The sequence below is a fragment of the Calidris pugnax genome, unplaced genomic scaffold (genome assembly GCF_001431845.1).
Source record: "Calidris pugnax isolate Ruff unplaced genomic scaffold, ASM143184v1 scaffold51, whole genome shotgun sequence".
NCBI classification, from domain to species: Eukaryota; Metazoa; Chordata; class Aves; order Charadriiformes; family Scolopacidae; genus Calidris; species Calidris pugnax.
This window is the reverse complement of record NW_015090797.1, coordinates 5,169,244-5,193,936: the sequence shown is the minus strand read 5'-3', so window position 1 is coordinate 5,193,936 and position 24,693 is coordinate 5,169,244. Positions and strand designations below refer to the sequence as shown.

General features: G+C 42.7%; 1 protein-coding gene across 1 annotated transcript in view; it reads left to right on the top strand.

Moving 5' to 3' along the window:
• Positions 1–23,471, top strand: part of PRKDC (protein kinase, DNA-activated, catalytic polypeptide) — an 85,449-nt gene extending 61,978 nt beyond the window's left edge. The window contains exons 68-85 of the mRNA XM_014936999.1: positions 940–1,129; positions 2,635–2,809; positions 2,900–3,090; positions 4,717–4,897; positions 5,415–5,575; positions 7,521–7,732; positions 8,867–8,954; positions 9,636–9,779; positions 13,571–13,775; positions 14,536–14,603; positions 14,866–15,086; positions 15,392–15,484; positions 17,390–17,479; positions 18,655–18,726; positions 18,813–19,014; positions 20,025–20,213; positions 20,799–20,938; positions 21,947–23,471. Coding sequence (XP_014792485.1) covers positions 940–1,129; positions 2,635–2,809; positions 2,900–3,090; positions 4,717–4,897; positions 5,415–5,575; positions 7,521–7,732; positions 8,867–8,954; positions 9,636–9,779; positions 13,571–13,775; positions 14,536–14,603; positions 14,866–15,086; positions 15,392–15,484; positions 17,390–17,479; positions 18,655–18,726; positions 18,813–19,014; positions 20,025–20,213; positions 20,799–20,938; positions 21,947–22,151 — 2,827 coding nt within the window. The 3' untranslated portion in view covers positions 22,152–23,471. The remainder of the gene's footprint in view (positions 1–939; positions 1,130–2,634; positions 2,810–2,899; positions 3,091–4,716; positions 4,898–5,414; positions 5,576–7,520; positions 7,733–8,866; positions 8,955–9,635; positions 9,780–13,570; positions 13,776–14,535; positions 14,604–14,865; positions 15,087–15,391; positions 15,485–17,389; positions 17,480–18,654; positions 18,727–18,812; positions 19,015–20,024; positions 20,214–20,798; positions 20,939–21,946) is intronic.
• The last annotated feature ends 1,222 nt before the right edge of the window (positions 23,472–24,693 follow it).

Sequence of the window (24,693 nt, the reverse complement as noted above, 5' to 3'; positions counted from 1 at the left end):
GTGATATCTATCTCCATCCCAATCCTTTCTTCCAGTGCATCTCTAGATTTGTCCTCCTTTTCTGGGGGACAGCTGCTTCAGCAGCTCTGCTGATACCCACTGAGCTCTGTAATTTATTTTAGTATCTCTGGGTGTCAGGAAAGTATGGCTACAGAAGAGCTTATTGCAATTAAATATTAGGCAGAATGCTTTCTGTGGCTTACTTCTTTACAAAATCTCAAAAAAATTTATGACTTGAAAGATTTTCAGTGTCTCAAACACTTTTATGTGCTTGTAGAAAATGTTTATCTCATCTTAAATCAGTGACAAAGGACTTTATTTAGCACCTACCCCTGTTCCAGACTGCAGTTCTTTCCCCTGCATTGAATAAGAGTCTATGTAATGAGAGATGCTATTAAATTAGATAGGACTAGTTGTAGAACAGAAAGGATTAGCATTGATTCATGGCAATTCCCTTTCAAAAGTTGATTATGGTCACCGCTCTTTTTTTACGACACAAATTTCAATGTTTGCATATGTTGGTGTCATATATATTTGAATTGCAGGTTGACATAAAATACAGCCACATGCACTATTTAAACAAGACTCCTGTTTGTTTGCACTTGTGTCAAGTTGGACTACAAATTATAGCTCGGTGAACTTTGAGGTTGTAGTTACGATTGTAAAAAGAACAAACTAAGAAAAAATCCTACTCTATTGTGGACATTTTTTTTAATAATTAATCTCATTGATTCAAGATTCTAGAATGCTTTTGTGGTCAACATGTCCCTATTGGGACTTTCCAGACTGGGAGGACTACGTTTAGCCCTTGCTATGCCTGATTGCTATAGATTGACATTTTAATTAGCTTTGTTTACTGTTGGATAGATCAACACTTTGGAATGTCCATTCCCTTGCACGCGTACCGGAGTGATTTGTATTTCTCTTGTCATTGTGCAGGTGCTTTTTTCTTGACAAACTGCAGGAGAAACTTATTTGTGATCAGTCCAATGATAGTATGGAGGTGGATGAAGAATATGGTGCTGGTGACCAAATGGAAGTGGATCAACAGGATGAAGACATTTACTCAATGATTAAAAGCTGCAAATTTAACATGAAAATGAAGATGATAGAAAGTGCCAGAAAACAGGTGACTGAACTTTAGTCTGGAGAAGAGAAGGCTGAGGGGAGACCTTATCAATGCCTATAAGTACCTAAAGGGTGGTTTGAAGGAGGAGGGAGCCAGACTCTTTTCAGCGGTTGCCAGTGAGAGAACGAGGGGTAACAGGCATAAGTTGGAACATAAAGGGTTCCACTTGAATATGAGGAAGAACTTTTTCACGGTGAGGGTGACGGAGCCCTGGAACAGGCTGCCCAGGGAGGGTGTGGAGTCCCCTTCTTTGGAGATTTTCAAGCCCCACCTGGATGCAGTCCTGAGTAACATGCTCTGACAAGCTCTGGGCAATCCTGCTTCAGCAGGGGAGTTGGACTAGATGATCTCTATGGTCCCTTCCAACTCTAAAAATTCAGTGAAATTCAGTCAGTACTGACAGAGAGCTTCCAGTTTTGTGAGAAAATTATATATAAACTACAGCTGGAAAAGCCTCATAGGTAGTCTTGGGCATCTTTTTGCCAGGGTAGACCTTGTCTGTCTTGGACCTTGCTGTCCAGGACATTTAGAAAGCTCAAGAAAGTCACTTATACAGAGAAAGAAAACAAATGGATAAATGTTAATTAGAAATTTGACGATAATTTGCCATTACTGGAAATGTGCCTGAAGGTCCCTTTGATCCACAGATGGTTTCTGACACTTTAAAGGGCAAATAAATAAAGTATCTGAAATGCTTCAGCCTTTAGTGGAAGGGATGCTTGCAACGAAACATTACGCTTGCTCATTTACAAATAATCTCTTCTGTACATGAAAGCAAATCAAATTCAGATTGAATCAGCAATGATGGAACATTTTATGATTTCTTTAAATTTTTTTACAGTTTTCATTAATGCTGTTAGGTTAACACTTCTGTAACGAACTAAAGCTAAGTGATAGAATTTTTGGTTTGGATGTGATAAGAAATGACTGAAACATAGCCATCTTTCATAATGGGCCTTTAGTGTTTAAAGCTTGAGACAAGACAAATAATATTTAAGTTGAAGTCTCCCTCGTCTTCTGAGATGCTGCAGAAATTTGCAATCGGTGACAAAGTTTCTCTTAAGCACTGTAATAACCAAATATAACAGTAGTGCTGTGTAGACTATACAGTCTTAAAGAGGTAAATAAAAAATAAAATTTACTTGAATGTTACTTACATAAAACTTTTCATCAGAACACAAACACAAGTCATTTGCTTAATGGTGTTATAACCCAAGTTACAGTGCCCATATGTATTTGTATTGCAGAACAGTCAATGCCTGTTTAATCATGCAGATAGTATTATTTTCATTTCCTCAGTTTGTCAAACCTCTGTTCTTCTCTTTTTCTTTTCAAATTTCCCCATTAACATAAATCTGGTTTTGAATATGAGACCCAACAAGCAGAGGACCTCTCTTCGTTTTATTAAAGCTTTACTTGTGTTACCTGATAATTTGGTTGGAGAAAGGGGTTTTATTTCCTCTTTGGATACATTATCTGAAAATTCTGTCTTAATCTGAATATAGAACAGTTTCTCAGTTGCCAAGAAGCTTCTGAAAGACCTGCGCAAAGATGCCAAAGCCAGGGAAGACTGGCTGGTGAGGTGGAGTTACGCCTATTGCCGCTTCACGCACAGCTGCAGCCGCAACCAGAGTTGTCCTGACCGTGTGCTCACAGTGTTGAAAACCATCTCCCTGCTTGGTAACAGCCTTCTCTCTGCTTCATTTTTTTTTTTATTATACGAAGCGGCTTTGTTGTCAAATTACCAACTTTGTTTTTGCATTCCAACAGAAGACCCCAAATCTGACTATCTTAGCAAGAACATAACGGCCTTCCGAAACCAGAACCTCCTTCTGGGTACTACGTACAACATCATGGCCAATGCTCTTAGTCAGGATCCAAGGTGCCTTGAGCAAATCGAGGAAGAAAAAGCTGGAAAAATATCAGCACTATCAGGAGAAAGCCTTGAGAGTCCAGAAAAGGTAAATGAGAGGGGGAAAAGCATTTAGGCATTTCAGTATTGGAGTCACTATTTCAACAGGTAGTGATGGATATGGATAGATACAGAGAATGCGAAACCCATCTGCTATTAGCAGTGATTTGTCCAGGAAAACCAGCTAGGGGGAAGAAAAAAATCATCAAGCAAAACCTGATGTGGTTGCTATTTTGTCTGTTTTTTTGTGCTCCTGGAGTTCTGCACCGCTGTAGCCTTTTTTAATTGGGAGAGTATTCTTGTTCTTGTGTTTCCATGTTCCTGCATTTTGTGGGGAGGGGAAAGGCAGTCATAGCACCTGCATCCCTGATGGCAAGACAAAGCTTGGGAACGTGATCCTCAAAGAATGCCTTTATTTCAGCTGGCCATTTCCGAGCTGCTTCATGCTGTCAGACTATGCTATTTCATCAAGAGATCTTTATAATACTGATGATGATACTAATGCGCTTATTTTATCTAAATAATTTTAGTGATAGAGAGGGGAGGGGCTCTAAGGCAGACCACGGCCACACAGAGGTGATATTTGCCTTTTTTGGGGAGGTGCACATTTGAAGAATACAGTGATGGATGGTGCTGCATCTGAAATCATTTATGTTGTCAGTTGTCCCAGATGCTGCGACAATGACTTCTTGTCTATCAAATTGATTAAGAATGTGAAGTTCATATTTCTGACTTATTTCTGTTAATTTGTGAAGCCACTATAAAGACTCCTAGATATGAACCATATCAGTATAAAACAGCAACAAAGTGGTCCTTAATTTGTGGTTTTATGGTTGTTAAAGAAAAGCAGATAAAGAAGAGATTCCTGAAAAAAAAAAGAAGTTAAATTTTAAGGTCTGTAGGAACTTGAGCAAAAGCTTAAGCTTCATTTATTAGCTAATTATTAAGAGTGTTCTTCTTAGGGAAATCTAAAAGATGAGCATAAAAGAGTATAAAAGCTCTGTGTCAGATGAGTCAGATTGCTATACCAGACATTTCTATAAAATTAAGGACCTTAGCTTTATTTTAGTTTAGTAGTACTAATACTTATTAAGTATTAGTATTACTTATTTAGTACTATGACCCCGGTAGTTTCCCTCTACCTACCTGAAATTCAAACTATTTAGTTTCATTCACAGCATTTTTTAGTTGTTCCAACTTGTTCTACAACAATTTTTTATTCTGTTTAGTAACTACAATAGGTACAGTGTCTCAGGTTGGTAAGCTTGTTGGCAATAAATTTTAAGTATAGCTGTAATGCAGATGTTGCAGATAATTTAATATGAAAAATAACATTTTTTTAATTGTGTTGTCTGTTAACTGTTTGCAAAAACTCTAGTAACATTAACTTTTTTTTGCAGTTATAAAAAAATCCATGTAACATCTCCAGAGACTAATTTAAGTTAAAAGTGTGTTTTATATTTTTCCATTGAAAATTGTGGAAATTAGCAGTATTTTCCACAACTGTAGAAATAACATCCCAATTTTTTTTCCTTTGTATCAGCTGCTCAAAACATCTAATACACTTAAAGTTTTATCTACTCAAGACTTGCAACCAAGCTCCAGTTTCAGAAAGGATTGTTGAATGCTGCTTGCTAACGGGTCTTTTTTTTTTTCTCTTCTGGTTGAATTCCAGGTCTTGGCAGGTCTGAACAGGAGGGCTTTTCAATATTTCAGCAGCGCTGCGAGGAAGGCTGAAGAGGAGGTGCAGTCCCACTCCGTGGAACACGTGGATGTGATGGGAGTTGTCGATGCCTACATGACTTTGGTCAGTTTCTGTGACCAGCATCTGCGAAGGGAAGAAGAAGGCCTGCTTGGTTAGTCAGGAGTCCTCCTAAGCATGTGAAGTGGATTTACCTGTGATACGTGAGCTTTTGTGATACCCAGGTCTCCCTGAGCAGCACAGCTGGAATGAAAATGAAACAGTTTGTCCTCCAGTTCAACAGTATTTATATTCCCTTTTTTCCCCACCCTCTAACTGCTAGCTCTGGTACTAGTGAATCACTCCTAGTCTCCCTCTGGCTCGTGAGGTATCTGTCACATCCAGCAGATGCTTCCCTTGTTCCTTCCCAGACCACAGCAGCCCTGTGTTTAAAGCAGGGGAGATACCAGCAGTGATGCAGCTTCCTGATAAAGCTAATCCTTACAGTCCCCAAGTACATGTGTTGCTGATGTGTGCGGTTGGAACAGATGGGAAGGAGAACAAAGTAAAAATACAAAATATACCAGGGAAAAAAAAAATTCTGAATTGTAAAGATGAATGTTACAGATGATCAAAGACGTGGAACAAGTGATGGTGTTTCTGATAATTCTTGTTTTAATGTCTCTTGGCAGAAATTAACACTGCAGATCTACAGTTATTCCCAGCTATTGTGGTGGAGAAAATGATAAAAGCTTTAAAACTGAACTCCAGAGAAGCCAGGCTGAGATTTCCTAGACTGCTGCAAATAATTGAACGATATCCAGCAGAGACATTGGGTCTAGTGACACGAGAGGTTAGTTGCTTCCATTTTCCTGGCAACAAATGCTGCTATAAATTGAATTTAAAAGGTGGGGGTGGAGGTTGGATGGACAGAGAGGTTAGACTGGTAAGTTTTGCTTCAGGTAAATCAGATAAATTTTATCCCGTCATTGCTCCTTGTCTTTTCTCTAACTCGCTGTGTCTAATTTGTATGGACAGAAACTCTGTTCTCAAAAGTTTAAATTTGTATCATTATTGTGGTTCAAAATGTTAGTTTGAGAGCTGCTGGAAAAAAGCACGTTGGCGTTTTTCTTCCTTCTGAACAATTTAAGTGGGCTGATAGAGGTGCGTAGGATTAGGGTGAGGAATGTATCTTATTTCTGTGAGCTGAGTTTGCTATATGCAGGAAGCCAACAGCTTTTCCAGGTTCATTTTCCACTTCTCCCACCTCTCCCTGTCCTGCTTTACTTCAGAGGTCACTACAGCTTCTTCCTCCCTTCCACGACCTGTCCCTCCGTGGCTGTGCCACAGCAGGATACTCTGAGCCAGGCTGCCTTCCCTGCTGTCCCGGGACAGATGAGCTGAGAGCTCCTCTGTGACTCACGCCTGTTCCTGCCTTGGCCTGCCCCATGTTCTCCAGCCCATTGTGCTGGTGCTCACGGGGCGCCAGGCCCTGTCAGAGGAAGAACTCAAGAGAGACTGAAAACACAGCTTTGTTCTCAGTTTCTTGGGATAACTTAGCAAAAACAGCCGAGGTGCACAAGGTGTGGCCACAGTTGGAGCTCTGATGGTTCAAACAGAACCTGACACCTGGTCCAGTTAACACACCTCGCCCAGAAAAGAATTTCACCAGGCATTTCTTTGTCCTCTCTCCTTCTGCGAGATAAACACTGACAATCAACGAAACTAGTGAAGGGCCTAGAAGACAAATCATATGAAGAGTGGCTGAAGGAGCTGGGGCTGTTCAGTATGAGGAAGAGGAGGCTGAGGGGAGACCTCATCACTCTCTACAACTACTTGAAAGGACACTGTAGAGAGGTTGGGGCTGGTCTCTTCTCACAGGTAATTAACAATAGAACAAGAGGGAACAGCTTCAAGCTCCAACAGGGTAGGTTTAGATTGAACATTAGGAAGGAATTCTTCACAGAGAGAGTGGTCGGGCATTGGAACAGGCTGCCCAGGGAGGTGGTGGAGTCACCATCCCTGGATGTGTTTAAGGGACGTTTAGGTGCGGTACTGAGGGATATGGTGTAGGGGAGGACTTTGTAGAGTAGGGTAGATGGTTGGACTCGAAGATCCCAAGGGTCTCTTCCAACCTCAATGATTCTATGATTCTATGATCTGATCTTAAGCTCCATTAGAAAGGTAGGAAGATGTGAGACGGGAGGAAAGGAGTCAGAGTCTGGTCTCTTGCTATCACAAGAACATATATTGTAGCATTCCTTTCAAAAGTAACAGCTTTTGGAGTGAGGTGAGCATGAAGTATATTGACAGGGGATGCTCTCCTGAAATCAGTGTCTGTCAGTACGGCCAAACCTCTTTAAAGTTGAAGGAAGAAACAAAACTGTGGTAGGTGTTCCAGTGTTCTACTTCCTGGCTTTTTTTACTCAAATAAAGACTTCAGCCCAATGGTGTTTGACCTATCACTTCAAATTTTTGCATTGTTTGTGTGTGGTGATCAAAAATTATTATATTGCACTCAGACAGAAAAGCACAAGTTTTGAGTATAAATCTTCCTCTTAATCAACAAACTGCAAATCTTTGTAAAGGAAACCTATTAAGTGGCAGTAGTTAGTGGTGGTGGTGGTAGTAGTAGTAATAATAATAAAATCTGCTTTATTAGGGGATATTTTTTGCAACCTAGTTGACGTTCTCTTTTTCCTTTTCCTGTGTGTCATGCTGGGCCACAGAGCACTTCTGTTAGTGTGTGATGATTTTGAGGAGGACCGAAGTTGAAAGCAGGATCTGTGTTTTTGCAGCTTTCTTCGGTTCCCTGCTGGCAGTTCATCAGTTGGATCAGCCAGATGATGGCACTACTTGACAAGGATGAAGCGGTGGCCGTGCAACACACTGTTGAAGAGATTGCAAATACCTATCCCCAGGCAATCATCTACCCCTTCATGATCAGCAGTGAAAGTTACTGTTTCAAAGACACCGCAACCGGTTGTAAGAACAAGGAGTTTGTAGAAAGGTGAATTTGCAATCAGAGTAACTCTTTTGCATGATGATTATTCAGGAGCGGAGAGACTTATTGGGGTTTTTTTTTCTGATGAAACTGGTTTCTTCATGAGAAACATTAGGGGTAGTCCCATGCACACTGTGTTCTCATTTAAAGGCACAGGGAAACCCGATACTTGAGCTTTTCTTAGTATTAGACACACTCAAGTTGGTGGCCTGAATACTTGCTGAAGCGTTGGGTACATGTAGTCCCCAAGCTGTGGGAAGTTTGAATTTTTTTCGAAGAAAAACAAGAAGACCACAGAGAGGCAAGCCCTTTCTACTGGTAATTCTGCAGTAGTCAAAGTTTCTTTTTCCTTTTCCTACTCTGCTGAGGGTGAAGGGAAATCCGGTGCCTGATTAGACTCTTACCATAGTAGACCTCACAGCAGTGAGAGTCAGTGCCCATCAAAGATGAAGATGAAGCTAGCTTGGACATTTAGAGTCATTACAATACCAAGCAGAAGCAGAGATATTTAAATAGAGTAGATACTCCTACCAGACTTCAGGGAGGGCCAGTGAAATGGATGCACATTATCTTTTGGGGAATGACAGTTCTTAGTTGTCTTCTTCTCTCCTTATTCAGAGTGCATTATGCACCTTCCTCTGCAAGGTGTCCCTTGCTGTTTTGCCGTGCTATCAAACCTGAGTTAATCCCCAGGCAAAACTCAGCTTGTATCACACAGTGCTGTAGAGCCACTAATACAATTTTAGGTGTCCTTTTGCCTTTCAGCAAACGTATCAGAGATTTGAAAGATTTCTTCACTTAAAACAAAAAGGTGAAGTCTTGTGCTTCGTAAACTGTCACCCTTGACTAACTGCTGTGACAGGATAGTCTAATGCCTGTTTCTGTTGCAAGTACACTTTCCACTCCCACACCAAGCTCCTACTTTCATAGTGGGACACTTAATTAAAAAATTGGGAGCTGTGTGGCAAGGACGGTCCTGCAGCCTGTGAGAGAGTTCTGAGAGGGAAGTCCTACCTACCCCCAGATTGTTTTGCCAAATTTTTTTAAATATAGCACAGAATTTGGATCACTGCTTATCTGCAGGCTCGGTGGCGATGGTAGTTCCTGTTGCGTTGTGATGTACTTTTTTTCCTTTTAAAGGATCAAGAATAAGTTGGACAGAGGAGGAGTAGTTCAAGATTTTGTTCGCTCCCTGGAACAGCTCTCTAATCCCATAATGCTTTTCAAGGTAAAGTGTGTGGGGTCTTTTTTTTTATTCCCCCCTTCACTGTCCTTTCATTCCTCACTCTCTGTTTAGGAAAGAGAGTGCAGGGTGGTGCTCAGCTGACACCACAGCCACAGGATGCGGTTCTACCCAGAGTCAACTGGTGATGTTGGGGTGCTGTCAGCAGCTTTCACTGGTGATGGTCTCCCTCCCTTGTGCCAGCTGGCTGCTGTGCACTAGCCCTTTTCAGCTTTCTCCTTCAGAGTCTGTCCTGACCCGTGGTCAGTCAGTCTTCCTTAATTGGTCTGAAAGTGTTAGAGAATTCTTATTTGTGGCCATCTCTATAATTTCTAACTACTTGTGTTCTTATGCCCTTTCCCCGCTCTCTGCTGGGCGCCCCTGGCTACATCCTGATCCTGCTGTCCAAAGGATTCATGTCTTGTCTTTGGTACCACTCCTGGCCCCATAGAGCCTTTCTTAGTTTGCACAAGACACTATTGTAGTAACCATAATCACCTTTCTATAAAGTAGAAACATTTTATCAACAGAATGAAAGGGAAATATTTCCACAGCCTCTTGTTTGCTCTTTTGGTTATCAAAAAACCCATTAGTTCACTGTTAGTAAATAACAGTAACCCAAATGCAATCTGAGCAGAGGGTCAGTAATCTTCTTCTCAGTACTGATCTGGTTATTTCTGTTTGCAGGATTGGGTTGAGGATGTCAAAAATGAGTTGGTAAAAGCTCAGAGGAATAAAAATAAGCTTAAAGAAATGTATGGAGGAATGTACAAGAATCTGGGAAACTTGGAGTCTCCTGGCCTTGGATTGGCGAGGAAAAGGTTTATTCAGGTATGTGTGATTACTGAGTAGTGCTGGCAGCGTGTGCTGTTCTAGAAGGCACCAGAAAGTCAAAAAAGGGGACCAGATCGCAGCTTTTACAGGTGCTGCAGGACTTGATGGGACGAGGGATTGAGCCAGGAGTACAGAACAGCCATGGACTTATTACAGTTCAATTTGTGCTTCTGACTGCCCCGCAGAACTAAATGTTCCCTCTTACTCAGCTTCTGCCCCCTCTTTCCTGCACGCTGGCAGGTTCTCAGGGCCTGGGCCTCCCTGACCATCCGTGAACTTGCACAGGAATCTGGCCTTGGTTTTTTTTTCCCTGCTGCCAAGGATGTATGAGCACTTTAGGGTGTTTTGCTACATTATGCTATTCAAATTTGCTGCTGATACAAAGTTATTTAGGGTAAGTTTTTCAGAAGAGCTACAACTATGAAGAATTACAGAAAGGACTTTACAAAACTGGCTGAGATCTAAAATAGTGAAAGTCAGCGTAGAAAAATGAAGTGGTGCACATGGCAAAAATAAAGCCCTAGTTTCATATATAAATTCTTTGTGTTTGAGCTGCAATTCAAGAACAAAACCTTGATTTGTGATAGTTCTATGAAAACATCAGCTGTGAATACTCCAGAGCAGTCAGGAAAGCAAGGCGACTGTTAGTCAGCATTGAGAACAGAGAACGAGACATGGGTTTATACATTGACATAGCAGCTTTCTCTGACTCTTGCATCTTGAGGGCTGTAGTCCTCGTCTGCAGTTCTCAACATAGGCATAATGAAAGCTGAGAAGGTTCAGAGCAGCAGGAACAACCAGAGTTACAAAGCAATCTCTGTACGAGGAACAACTTCAGCATTCCTCCAGTTGGAAAAGACACAATGAGGGCAGGTACAATAAGGCTCTCAAAATCAGGAGTGTCAAGCGTGGAGTAAATATTCGGTGGAAATGACAGGTTCAAAGCAAACAGGGAGAGAAGGGTTTCTTCATTCAGTACACACTTAAGTGCTGAACCCCTCCTGCAGGGCATTGTAGATGCTTTCATCGGTTCAAATGGCAAGTAGACAACAGTGTGGGGAGGGGGAAAATGCTTGGAGAGCTTTGACATACAAATGCACACTTCTGAGTCCAGAAATCCCTGAGCTGCAAATGGCTGGAGGCCAGCAGAGGTGCTCCTGTAGAAGCACAGCTGTATGCTTGTACCCTAGGCATGGAGCCCACTGGCCAGGGCTGGGTGGATCCAGGTCTCTCCCGTGTGGCCATTCGTATGTCACATCAGTATGAGATGAACGTAGAGTGTCTTTTGGGAGGTTCCTTCCCGGTGAGCAGGGAAGGTGGAGGATGATCATTCGTATGTCACATCAGTATGAGATGAACATAGAGTGTCTTTTGGGAGGTTCCTTCCCCATGAGCAGGGAAGGGGGAGGATGACACTTCCCCATCCCTGGAAGTGTTCAAGGCCAGGCTGGATGGGGCCTTGAGCAGCCTGCTCTAGTGGGAGGTGTCCCTGCCCATGGCAGGGGGGTTGGAACTCCATGATCTTTGAGGTCCCTTCCAACCCAAACCATTCTATGATTCTAAGGTGTGAGTTTGGGAGGAGGTGAGATGATACAGCAGCAGAAAGGGCAACTGGGAGTTTAGGGGCACACTCGCCCTTTGAATGTGTTGCTGCAAGATAAGCTGGGTCCCTGGTTATAATGACTTTAAACTTAAGAGTACAGGGACAGGAATTTTCAGGGGTGGGGGTAGAGGGAGAGGAGAAGCTCTAGGTTGAGTACAGGCAGGCAAGGGGCCTGGCAGGCACAAGGACAGAGGCAATCAGCGTTTGGTTTCTGGGATAGTTTGTGTCCACTTTTGCCCCACGTAAAAAAAAATCCATGGCTGTCTAAAAAGCTGAAACACGGGCAGCAGGAGATGATGCTGCGAGTAGTGCTGGTGGATTTTTAGTCAGAGGAGGAGATGCTGGAAGAGGGGTGTGGGGTTCGTTCCCCTCTGTTGCAGGAGGAGGGAGAGCAGTTTTCCTTCCACACACCAGCGGCTGCAGGAGAAGGGGGTCGGGGGCAGGAGGGTGCACAAAGTCTGAATTCTGTGCCTTCTTCCTGCAGTCTTTAGTTAATGGAGAAACAAAACCAGTCTGCTGTCAGCATAACTATAGGTTCTAGTGGCCTTGCTGGGGGGGGAAATAAAAAAAGTTATGTCTTTTGACTGACACGTAAAATTGCTGTAATATGCAGAGTGCTTCAGGCTCGTAATCTTCATATTTATTATGTATATACAGTTTCGATTGCAATTTAAACAATAACAATCTTGCTTTTATTTTTATCGTGAAATTCCAGCAATGCATAAATTAAACACCGTTGATGGATTGTGTTAATTAAAATACAGTATTAAGGCTATTAAATATTCTCTGCCTTGAATTTCAAAGTGAGTCAAAGAACAGAGCAGAAAAAGCAATTGGACGATCATCTGGAAACAGATTTAAAGTGATAAAAATGTTGACTGTAGCAGTCTCTTCTTCAGAAGGATAATATTTTCTGTATTTTCATTTACTTTAGAGAAATAGCTGCGTCCTTCTTAGCTTGGGAGAAAAATGATCAGGCATTGAAAAAACAAGTGAGCTTACGTATCTTTCCAAGCTGTTAATACCAGTGAGGTCCAAGAGGGGACATCTGTTTTTTCTAGAACCTTGAATTATGAAGACAAGAAGTCAGCGCAGTTAACTGCTTGCAGATAATACTTACTTTGTTTATTAAATGGATCAGTCTGAAATGTCTTTGCAGTTTTCCTTTATCAGGATATTTAAAATACTTTTAAAATATTGTTTTATATATTTTACATCCAAACTATCTCAAAGCAAGTCATGAATAATAAATGCAATAGTGAATAAAATATTGAAATTGACATTTGCTAACATGATGCAAAAAATTCTCTTAATACATGAAGCTATGTGGCATGCATTACACATACATGTAGTACAGGTTTTGGTTAGCAAAAAAGGTATATATAAAATTAGCTAGTCTGTATTTGCCTGCTATGTAGTAGGGTTGCTGCTAGTTTAAAAAAAAATAAAAGAAACCAACAAAACAACAGCCAAAAAGGAAAACCAAAAAAAAGCCCAGACCTCCCATAAAGCACAAAGCATTCAAGTTCTAAGGGGAAAAAAAAGTTAACTAATTTATCCATCTGTTGGGGATTTTTTTACCATTTGCAAATTGAACAGTTGAGGGGTTTTTGGGTTTTGTTGCAGCAGTTTGAAAGTGTGATAACATCTAAAGACTAGGGCATCAATTAAATGTTCTGATAATAATCCTGTATTTACCTTCATAATAGAATTTGCATTTGTTTAATAGGTAAAAATTTAAATAATTTTATTTAATATTCATATTTTACTAGCTGTTCTTAAATTTTTGTAAGCAGATGAAGTACATGTACTCAGTTTAATGAGCAGCATTATTGATACGCTCACTTAGAAACGAATTGCAACTGGAGGAAGTAAGGAGGGAAAAGCTTCTGATTTTGATATGGCAAAAAGGTTTATGATGATCTAATTCTACAGATCTTTGATATCACTGGATTGTTGAAGTGTAGATATTTCTGTTGATGACAGCTGGTGGGTCTAACAAACAGGCAGTGAGGAAGTTCTCACAGACTAGAAATAACAGAGAAAAAAACAACTGGAGTGGAAGATGATATATTTTGGGAGCTCAGGTGAAGCTGTGTTTCTGGATGGGACGGTACCGTTTTGGTGTTCTTGGGGAGTTCCTAGCACTGTGTTAACAGGATTCCTTTCTATAAATGAACCTTAGGCTTTTGGGAAGGACTTTGACCATCATTTTGGAAGAGGTGGTTCAGAACTGTTGGATATGAAGGCGAGCGACTTCGATGCAATTGCAGCTTCTCTCCACTCAAAAATGGTCAAAACCTATAAAGAACCTGGAAACCTGAAAGAATGTTCACCGTGGATGAGTGAATTCAAAGCTGAGTTCTTGAGGAGCGAACTAGAGGTTCCTGGTAAGTTCCCCCTCAGTGTTGATGGTGACCTGTCCCTAAGAAGAAAGCTGCTACTCTTGAGCTCTACTTCTTATGTTGGCTATATGGCCCTTCCCTCTGGCAGAGGTAGATTTCATCTGAAATAATGCCAATCGTTCATCATCTCTTAAATCTGTTCTTAAGCTGTACTCCTGATTTTTAAAATTGTATCTAAAATTTAAAAGACCTGAATCCAGGAAATCTGGTATATAAAGATAATATATATTTAAATCTAGTTCTAAAAGGATGCGTCCTCCTAAACCACTAAGAGCTGCAATTCTAACAGCTTAAGAAGGAAAGAATATTAGTAATTCCCAGATAAAATTGATGTGTATGATCGGGCAAAAACTTGAACATATGAAGTTCCACCTAAACATGAGGAGGAACTTCTTTACTTTGAGGGTGGCAGAGCCCTGGAACAGGCTGCCCAGGGAGGTGGCGGAGTCTCCTTCTCTGGAGACATTCAAAGTCCACCTGGATGAGTTCCTGTGCAACCTGCTCTAGGTGGACCTGCACTGTCAGGGGGGTGGACTAGATGATCTCCAGAGGTCCCTTCCAACCCTATACCATTCTGTGATTCTGTGATTTTCATGCATTTTTAAATATTTTCTTCATAGTTATCATTCTGCCAGTTTGACAAAATATTAGTAAGTGTGTTCTGTTCTTAAACACACTTATAAAAAAAATAAAATCAGTCTACATAACATTTTTCTTCTTTTATTTTTTTCCATTACCACTTCAGGGCAGTATGATGGAAAAGGGAAACCACTGCCAGAGTACCATGCAAAAATCTCTGGATTTGATGAACGGGTATGTTTATAAGCTTGAGTCAGAGTCGTGTTTGGTATAAACTTGAGTCCATATTCCATTTGAAGAATTTGACAACAGCAAAGTTGTTGCTTGTGTATGCATCTTGCAGCACATAAAGGAGATAAGCATTTGTTCTTCTAGTAGTAACTGAGCAATTTGATTATGCCATCTAGGAATGCCAGATAATGTTAATTTCAGTGATGATTCTGTAGGGCCAAGTCTTCTTTCACAACTATTTTGCTTTTTCCTGTCTTTTTCCAAGATAAGTGTGATGGAGTCCTTGAGGAAACCAAAACGTATAACGATCCGAGGCAGTGATGAGCAGGAGTATCCTTTTCTTGTCAAAGGTGGTGAAGACCTGCGACAAGACCAACGTATTGAGCAGCTGTTTGATGTAATGAACATCATCCTTTCCCAAGATGCTGCGTGTAGCCAAAGGAATATGCAGTTAAAAACTTACCAGGTCATCCCCATGACAACAAGGTGGGCATTTATCTTGAAGGGGCAGAATGTTAACATCTATTACTGTTGAGATGTTGGAAAGTGAAATTTCTGCGTGCCAGATTCTGGCTCCGAGTGCTTTGGGTCTTGGTTTATTTCTTTCTTTTTTTTTTTCTTTTTCTTTTAGACAATGTTGAAATTGCTTTGTCTGGAAGCTGTTTTTCAGAGTGTATTTAAATTGGTGGCTTTCAACCTTCTTTTAGCAGGCCCTAGAACATTGCTTCCTATTTGTGGTGTTCCTGTGAAGTTCGGCTCTGAGCTACTTGTTCACATTTCTTTTGTTCCAGACTGGGACTCATCAAGTGGCTGGAAAATACTTGTACCTTAAAAGAATTCCTTAAGAATAGCATGTCTGAAGAGGAAGACATCAACTATAACAGGTGATGCTCGGGTTGGCTGTCTGCTCCAACAGAGGCCTCTACTAATGGGTTTCTCAACGCACTGACAATCTGGTGGCAGCATTTTCTTTTCTTAAAGCAAAGAAATAAAAGCACCTCTAAGCAAGGTGGCAGTTTGTACTTCCCGACCCAAATTAGTAATTGGCAACTGTTTGTTTAATGAGTACCATTGTACCTGGAATATCCTCCACCCAGCTTGTTTAAACAAGAGGCTTATAATCATGTGTGACGTCATTATCATCACCATTTCCTTATCGGAAAATTGATTTTACAAGCAAAGGATTTTGATCTCTGGATTTGATCAGGCAGGAAGTGGACGTAGGTCAGGGAGAGGGGGGAGCAGAGGGGAGGGGGGCAGAGCAGGGGGAGAGCTGTTTGGAACCTGGGTTCCCCAGTGAGTCAGTGATGGGGGAAACAGGCAGCAAAAGAGCAACCGTCTCTGACTTGGTGCAAATGCTGGGTTTGAATAAACGGTCTTGCTTCCCCTTGATTGTAATTGGGGGAGGAGTATTTGTAAAATTGGTTTAATTCTAGCATCTCGGCCTGTTTCTATCCTAGAACTTAGAAATGTGGTTTTATTTACTGACATTGTTCTTCGTGCATAATCTCTGCTTGGGTTTGTCGAAGTGGTGTCATCACCATTTATTTTCACTAGTTCCCTTGTTTGTGGGGTAGGTTGGAGGAGTCTCCAGCGTGGAAGCTGGACTCCAAAGAGTCTTTATTTCTACAGTAGCTATTTGGTTTGTGAGCCGTTTAGGAACTGCTACAGCTCCTGCACTACTGCTGTCTGGTTCACTTCTGTGAGCAGCAATGGTATTATGTTGGTCTCAATTCATTGACTGGGAAAGTGAAGGAGGACTCACATGGAACAGCCTCATGAGAGGAGATGATTTCTGATGTCCTAAATGTAGAATATTAGTGTTTTCTGAAAACAATTAATGATTTATCAAAAAAAAAAACCCAAAACTTTATTTTATCATTGTATATAGACTTTAAATATTTTCTCATATGTTCTTCAATCAAGTCAATTAAGACACCTTACATTGAGCTATGGTTGAATAACAGCACTAGCAAAGGAAAATTCTGATGAAATCCTTGCTGGTAATATTCTGGTTGCGGGGGGGGAATAGCTTTCTGAAGTTTTGAAATTATTTTCTTTATCTCAAAGTGATGGGCTACGCAGTCTGTAAATGCTAAATACCTCTTAAATGGAAAGGATCTCTGTATCTGAGAACGTGCTTTGGAATGAAGAGAGAAGGCAGGTGCTCTGCTAACTCACTGCCTCTCTGGATTAGAAGTTTTAAGGTCTAGTTTATTTAGTTAAGATGGGAGAAAAATACCAAATTATTCTATAAGCAGTGCAACTAATGAAGACTGCTTCTTCTGGATTAACACCTTAAGTCCAAACCCCTATTCCTCCCCTCCTGGACACACTGAGGAGATAAGGGGCTGCCTTTCTGTATCCCCTATGGGTTTGGCTGGACACGTGGCAGCATGTACTGTGGGAAGCTGCATAACACTTCTCAACTGGATGCGAGACTGTGATAAAAATATCTTTCCCTCCCTGGAGAATTTATTTTGGGTCTTTCTTCTCAAGGCAGCATCTAATTTTCACGGTATCTATTCACAGATTAACACCTTTGAGATGTCTTAATCTTCTGTCAGATATGACTGAAGTGCATTCAAGGCTGGGGGGAAGGAGATGGATGGCTCAGCATACGCACCGACGCCATAAACTTCATTTCCATAGCAAGGCTAAAGTTACTGTAGGCTGTGGCTTTCTGACTCCTGTGCAGGTCATGGCAGCACACAGCCTGCAGGTACTCGAGTACAGGGTGGTCAAGTTGAAGGGAAATCAGCTCTTTTTCTTTTTTCTTTTGTCTCTAGCAAAAGAGGACCTCGTGCCACCTATTCTGAGTGGCTGTCCAAGGTGGGGGGCAAAGCGCAAGGCATCTCTCGATACCATGTTATGTACAGGTAAGTTTTAAAAGTAAAAACACACAGAGTTGTAGAAATTCCAGGAAAAAATATGATCTGTGTTATAATATACTGGCTAGATCAGATTTTTGCCCGTTTTGCTGCTTTTTTCTTACTGGAGGTGCTCTGCAGGAGGAGTTTAGTACTGCCAAAATCCCAGCAGAGCAGAAGAGTTCTTCCAGAAGCTTGCTCACTTCCTTAAGAAAACATCTAGAAGCAGATGTTCCTCTTCAGCTTTATTTTCTAGGTGTCTTGATGATGCTATGAGGTGGGCTGCCTCAGAGCCAGGGCACCTGCTGAAGGTGGACAGAGAAATTCACTGAGAATTTCAGAATATTTGGTCGTTTGGGTCCCGACTTGAGCATCCTCTCAGAGGAATTTTCACACCTGCCTAGATCTGGAACTGTAGTGGGGGGAAAGTGGGGTTTCCAGTGGGGCTCTGATGAGGTCATAACCCACTTAAGGAAGCATCTTGCTTTTTAAAGGAAAATTTTGACTCGTTTAACCGAGTGCATCTGCATCAATACTTGTGTTCAGATCCAGAATGTGCTTCTGAAGGGATCCCAGTCTCCCCCAGGTTGGCTTGCATCTCAGAGCTATCCCCTAGGACACAGCTTGGCTCCTTTCAGATGAAAAGAGGCTGGAAGGGAGAGCACCCAGCACATCCCACCTTCTCTAGAGCATTCAGTTCCCAGGAGCAGCCATGGCCGAGGCCAGAGTAGTCCCCCTCCCTCCCCAAATGTGTCCAGCATGGATGTCCTCAGCACCAGCTACCTAGCTGGGACACCTCCTCTGGTGCTGCACTTCTTCCTGGTGCCAGTACAGCCCCTGCCCGCTGCTGAGAGACCCAGTTTGGGCCTTGGTTTCTCTGCTTGGAAGAAGGAACACAACTGTGTTTCTGTATTAAAACTTAACCCACCTAATGAATTTGGGGGAAACTGGCAAAACTATGTACCCTTTTGTGTTAAGAAATGTCTGTCTTGGAAATAACTGTTGGGAGAAAAAAGACAGGATTTTTAGTATCGGGTAAAAAATTTTGGGCAAACTCTGCGGCTTGCTCTGCTGTTTGCTGGGGTAAGCAGAATGTGCTAATGATGTCGTGTACACATCTTGACTTTTAACCTCCAGTGGGCTGTTATTTCGGGAGCTAATGTTACTCCTCCATGAATTTGCAGGAACGCCAGCCGTACGGAGGTGGTGATGTCTTTCAGAAGCAGGGAAAGCAGCGTTCCAGAGGACCTGCTGCGGTAAGGGCGCCGTTAACGACTGCACAGTGTGAAATGAGGGCTGGCGTCGTTATCTTTGTGCCAGCAGTGAGCTCTGTTCTGTTTAGGAGAGCCTTCATGAGGATGAGCACGTCTCCTGAAGCCTTCCTGGCTCTGCGCTCCCACTTTGCCAGCTCCCACGCGCTGATGTGCATCAGCCACTGGGTACTGGGTATCGGCGACAGACACCTCTCCAACTTCATGATTAACAAGGAGACGGGTGGCATGGTGGGGATAGACTTCGGATACGCGTTTGGCTCGGCTACACAGGTATTTGTTTTCTAATTAATTTGTTACAGCTTTTGCATGTGCTATATACATGTAATGACACGTGTATTTTCAGTACTAAATGTGATGCTTCTAATTTGCCGTTGTTCTCATGCAAAATAAACCTCTATGAGTTATTTCTAGTTAATCGAATAAAATCTCTGTTTCCAGATACTCTCAGACAAGCAGGGAGCTATACTTCCAGATACTCTCAGACAAGCAGGGAGCTACAGAGTTTCACAGAGTCTACATGATGGTGTTCTGTGTCATTCAGCCGTGCTTTCAGCCACTATCACTAAATATTAATGACTAGAGCCTTGGTGTCATAACTTGCTCCTGTTTTACAGTGTGCCACAGGATTTTTCTACCTGTTGGAATGGATCCAGCGGAGGGCCACAGAAATTATGAGAGGGCTGGAGCACCTCTCCTGTGAAGATAGGCTGACAGAGTTGGGGTTGTTCAGCCTGGAGAGGAGAAGGCTCCGGGGAGACCTTATAGCAGCCTTCCAGTATCTGAAAGAAACCTTATAGCGGCCTTCCAGTACCTAAAGGGGGCTACAGGAGAGATGGGGAGGGACTCTTTATCAGGGGGTGTAGTGACAGGACAAGGGGTAACGGTTTTAAACTGAAAGAGGGGAGATTTAGATTAGATATTTGGAAGAAATTCTTTACTGTGAGGTGGTGAGACCCTGGAACAGGTTGCCCAGAGAAGCTGTGGCTGCCCCATCCCTGGAGGTGTTCAAGGCCAGGCTGGATGGGGCTTTGAGCAACCTGGTCTGGTGGGAGGTGCCCAGGGCAGGAGGGTTGGAACTCGATGATCTTTAAGGTCCCTTCCAACAAAAAACGAACTTGATGATCTTTAAGGTCTCTTCCAACAAAAACCATTCTATGATTTTCAGTGAAGTGACAAAGAGAGTTTCAAAGCTTAAAAAGAACGAAATATTTATTTCTAACCCTTCTGTTTCAAGGTTTCTTAATTCTTGTTTTCTTTTGACTCTCCTTCCCCTTGGCTAGTTTTTGGGTGTGCCAGAGCTGATGCCCTTTCGCCTGACTCGCCAGTTCGTTAATCTGATGATGCCGGTGAAAGAGTGGGGTCTCATTTACAGCGTGATGGTTCATGCCCTGAGGGCTTATCGTGCAGATCCAGATCTCCTCATCAGCACCATGGATGTCTTTGTAAAAGAGCCTTCTTTGGACTGGAAGGTGGGATTTTTCCTCTTTCCTTTTTCTTCATCTGAAAATTCTTACACTGTAACGAGGATACAAATCTGATCAAAAAGAATGTATTTCTTGATGCTCACTCCCAGTGCTCTTTTTATCTTTCTTTTTTTATTGAGTTTTCAGAGAAATGAACTTAAAGGATTTAAAATGACAGAATTCTGTATTGATGGACAAAGACTAGCAGCACATGTCTGAGTTATCAGTGTACTGTTCTTTATCTGCATGATAATCCTAAAAATGTGGGTATCTCTTGATCACATTATGTCACTTATGGCAGCAGCATAAATATTTTCAACTTTTTGCATTGACCTTCTTAAGTTGACATAGCAACACTGTATATATATCAAACTAAAAGTTACAGAGGAAAAAATCTGAAACTAATTGCACGTCAGTAACTCCAGTTGTAAATTAAATTTGAAGTCGCAGGCTAGATTTCATCTCCCTGCTTTGTCCTCCCTTGCGTCTGCAGTTAAGAGTTACTGGCTTGACTTGCTGTGATGTGGCGGCTTAAAGGTCTTTTTAAGTATGTGATTTATGATAAAGAGGGCAAATTTTCTTTCTCTTTAGAACTTTGAACAAAGACAGCTGAAAAAAGGAGGCACGTGGATTAAGGAAATAAACACATCTGAAGTGAACTGGTACCCTTTGCAAAAAGTCAGCTACGTCAAAAGAAAGCTCACGGGTGCCAATCCGGCAAGAATCACTTGGTGAGATGCTCTCCTTTTGCTTTAAACTGCTTGGACTCAGAGCTTTGGCAGTCTCCTCCTCGGAGTTTGCTTCCTTTAGATAGAGAGGCAGCGAGGGAGAGAGCAGAAGCAGGCAGGGCAACGTTTCAGCAAACCTCCTGTCAGAATCCTTCTGGTCCCTGTACGAGCTCTCTGTGTCACCCTGCCAGCCCAGACATAGATAGCTCCCTGCCAGTGCTCTTGCTCCAGCCCAGGCCTCCTGAGCTCTTTTACTGCTCCTGGCAGCACACGCATCCCCACCCCGACCCTGCTTAACTTCTCGCCCCTCAGACTGATGTTCTTTATGTTCATCCCTGCAGCGTTTAGGTTAGGGGTAGTGTTTAAGTCTATATGCTTCTGCTGTTGCTTCAGCAGCTGGATGGGAGGCATGGAGGTAAGCTGCTTCCCAAAACCATCCAATTCAAATCTGATGGCATTCTCAGGTTATTTATGTCAGTCCAGTCAAGTCTGGCTCAAGCCAGACTGTCTTTGAAGTTCAGTTAAAGTACAATTAATCCCTTCCATCCTCTTCTAAAAAGACATTTTGGATTAATCAAGAAAAAAAAAAAATGCAAAGAAAGCAAGTCTGTTTTAAAACCATACAAATACTGAAAAGTGCAGGACTTGGGAGGAGTCCCTTTTGCAGCCGAGGCTGAACTGGAACAGGCAGCAAAACACCCCTTGCAGACACAAAGGAGCAGGGCAGGTAAGGAGATAAAACAGCTTGGATGTGAACTGCTGCATCCTTCCCTCCGCTAGAGACCTTTGACAAGATGAATATTTACCATGAATATTTCCACCAGTTAAGGACATCTGAAATCACCAGCCTTCACTGGCCAAGCTTTCTGCAGCTATTGAGCAGTCTCCACATCTTGAAAAACAAAGCTGGGTGCACCGGGTTCAAGTCCTGTTTCGTGTTCTAAAATCCATCTCAGGTTTTTCACTTGTCTCTTTTACTAAGAGCTTATTGTTTTGTGTTCCCAATCCTAGTGACGAGCTACGCCTGGGCCACGAGAAGTCGCCGCCTTATAATGATTTTGCAGCTGTGGCTCGTGGCAACCCCGACCACAACGTCAGAGCCAGGGAGCCGGAGGAGGGACTCTCGGAGGAGACCCAAGTGCGATGCCTCATCGATCAGGCCACAGACCCCAACGTTCTGGGCAGGGTCTGGGAAGGCTGGGAACCCTGGATGTGAGGGACCTCTCTCTAAAGCCCAGTCTGCCAGGGGGAGCGTCCCCCAACGCACACCTGCAACCAGAGCGGAATTTTAAGGCCAAAAATGAAAAAAAAAAAGCTCTTAACCACTTTTATCGCCATCAGTTAACTTCACTAAAATGGAAAATAATTTTTTTGTGTCAAAAGCTGTATTAAGGCAGCGGTTTTATCTTTTTTTTATGTGATTCTGCAGCAAAGCAGCCTTACTGTCTTTGTGTTAAAATCAATGTAGAAAGAAGTGGAGAGGCTGGGGGGGTTCAGGACTCATTTGAAAGGCACAGAGATCACTCAGAGGAAAGCACAAATTCACACTCTGTGAACCTGCAGGCATCCTTCCAGTGTGAGTCTGTGCTTCTGTCCCCTACAGACACCTTGATGACGATCAACTGAAGCCATTCTGCTGACATTCCTTATTTGCAATTAAGACTAGAAGATTTTCCTGTCAATTGAAACAGTGAAGCCCATGGTAAAATTAAACAGGAAACAGCTTTTAGCTCTGGGTACCACCTAAACTACCTGGGTGGTTATTTCATTACTGGATAATGAACAGCAGCGATGAGACCCTGCCAGTTTGTTCCAGCTGATGGGTTTTTTAACAATGGGAATTTTTACTCTGTTGTCTCTGTCCTTTAGAAGTCTCCGCTCCTCACGTTTTATCCATCTCTTTGGCCAAAGCCAGAAGCTGCTGCTGAGCCCCAGGAGGCTCCTGCCTGGCGGGGAATCCCCTGCTTCGGTGGCCTTGGTGGCAAGTTCAGCGCAGCACAAAGTGGCAGGGGGGGAAAGAAACCTCTCGAAGATATTATGGGTGTTTATTACCCACAATTCGTTATAGGAGATAATTTCCATTGAGGCTTTTAATAATTATCATAAAGGGAGCAATAAAAATGAGTCTTTGCCCTTTGGCTGCCTGCAAGCTTCCCCTGCTGCCTCCCTGGCCACGGGGCAGCCCTGGGCTCACTGAGGGCCACCGCTGCCCCTGGCACCAGCCTCAACTGAGTCTTTCAGCTGGAGAGCTGAGGAACCTGCCTCCTGGATACAACTCCATGGAAAACTTGGGATGGGGAAGAGTGTTTGCTTCTCTATTCCCCTGCGAATAGGGAAGGAGCTTTTTTTATCTCAAATACTTCCCAGCAACAATTATTGTTTGTTACCTTCTTTATAAATGTGTTCAATTCTTTATGTTATGAATTGAGCCACTGAGAATCTTTGCATCAGATTTTAATGATTAAAAATATTGTTTGGCTGTATTTTTGTAGAGGAAGCATCTATTTAAAAATAAAAATAAACTTTTGGATGTCTACTTCATTTCAAAAGTTAATTTAGGGCGCTTCACTCACAGAAAACATCCCCATTTGCCCATTTTTACAGAGGATAACTATTGGCAACATTTTTTTTTTTTCATAGGAGTGGGTGATACATTCTATTTATATACAGGCCGTGTCTGGGTGTATTTTGTTCTTTCAGTCTCTGGTGTCAATAAAGAGGCCGGCACTATGACTAACGCTGGGTGAGAGGAGACACTCAGCTTTCGCCTCGTCACTCCACAAATATAAGAAAGTTAAAGCACCATAAAAAGCTACATGAAAAGGTGAGGGGACATCTGGAAATCAAGTGGCCCAGTCGTACGAGGTGTTTAATTGCACTTTTGGCACATATCTCAGATATTTACTGGGTACTTTGACCTGCGCTGTGGAGGACAAAGTTTAGGTTTATAGTTTAACAAGGCTCTTCTCGTAGGACTTTTGATACCTTCAGCAACAATAGCCGTTAGTGTGCCCCAGGCCTCCTCCAGGGACAGCCCAGGCTTCCTGCGCCTTTCAGAAGGGGCTGGAGCAGGAGTGGAGCCTGGCTCTTCCAGGGGAAGAGGACTGTGGTGGACCCCAACCCGTGCCCTCCTCTCCCTTTAGTCCATAGCCAAAGCCCCCCAGGCCAGGGGTGAAAGCCTTTGAGACAGGAGAAAGTAGCCCTGACGGTGCAAAAGAGCTTAGAACACGTCCATGACACTGAAAATAGCTAAAAGCTCAGTTTTAGCCCTAAAATAAGTGCTATAATCAGAAGCCCCAGCTACACCAGTCCTACCGGTGATGTATTGGTCAAGTGGAGTTGCCCAAACGGCACGTTCCCTGAGCAGCTGAATGAGCCTGAAAATAACCCCCAACATGTGAATGGTGGCTGCTCTCCCCGATCCCGATGAGCTAATTGGAAGCTGTTAATTGGAAGGGCTGGAGCTGGCCTGAGAGGCCGCGAGGGAGGCCCTGATGCAATGAAAACCTCAAGTCCCTGGGCTGGGTGCTTCACGGGGTAGGATTGTTCGGCTTCTAGAGAAGTCAGACAGCGAGCGGCTCAGTCAGAGGCTGCTGCAGGTCTCACGATGCAAAACAAACCTCAGTGTCTGCCCACAGGTACCACAGAACATTGCCTTCTCAGGTGCAATGCCCAGATGTGCACTACCTCTGGAAATTCACTAGTTGTATCTCAAAAGCAGTGTCAACCACTAGCATACAACCTCAATAGGTTTTTCT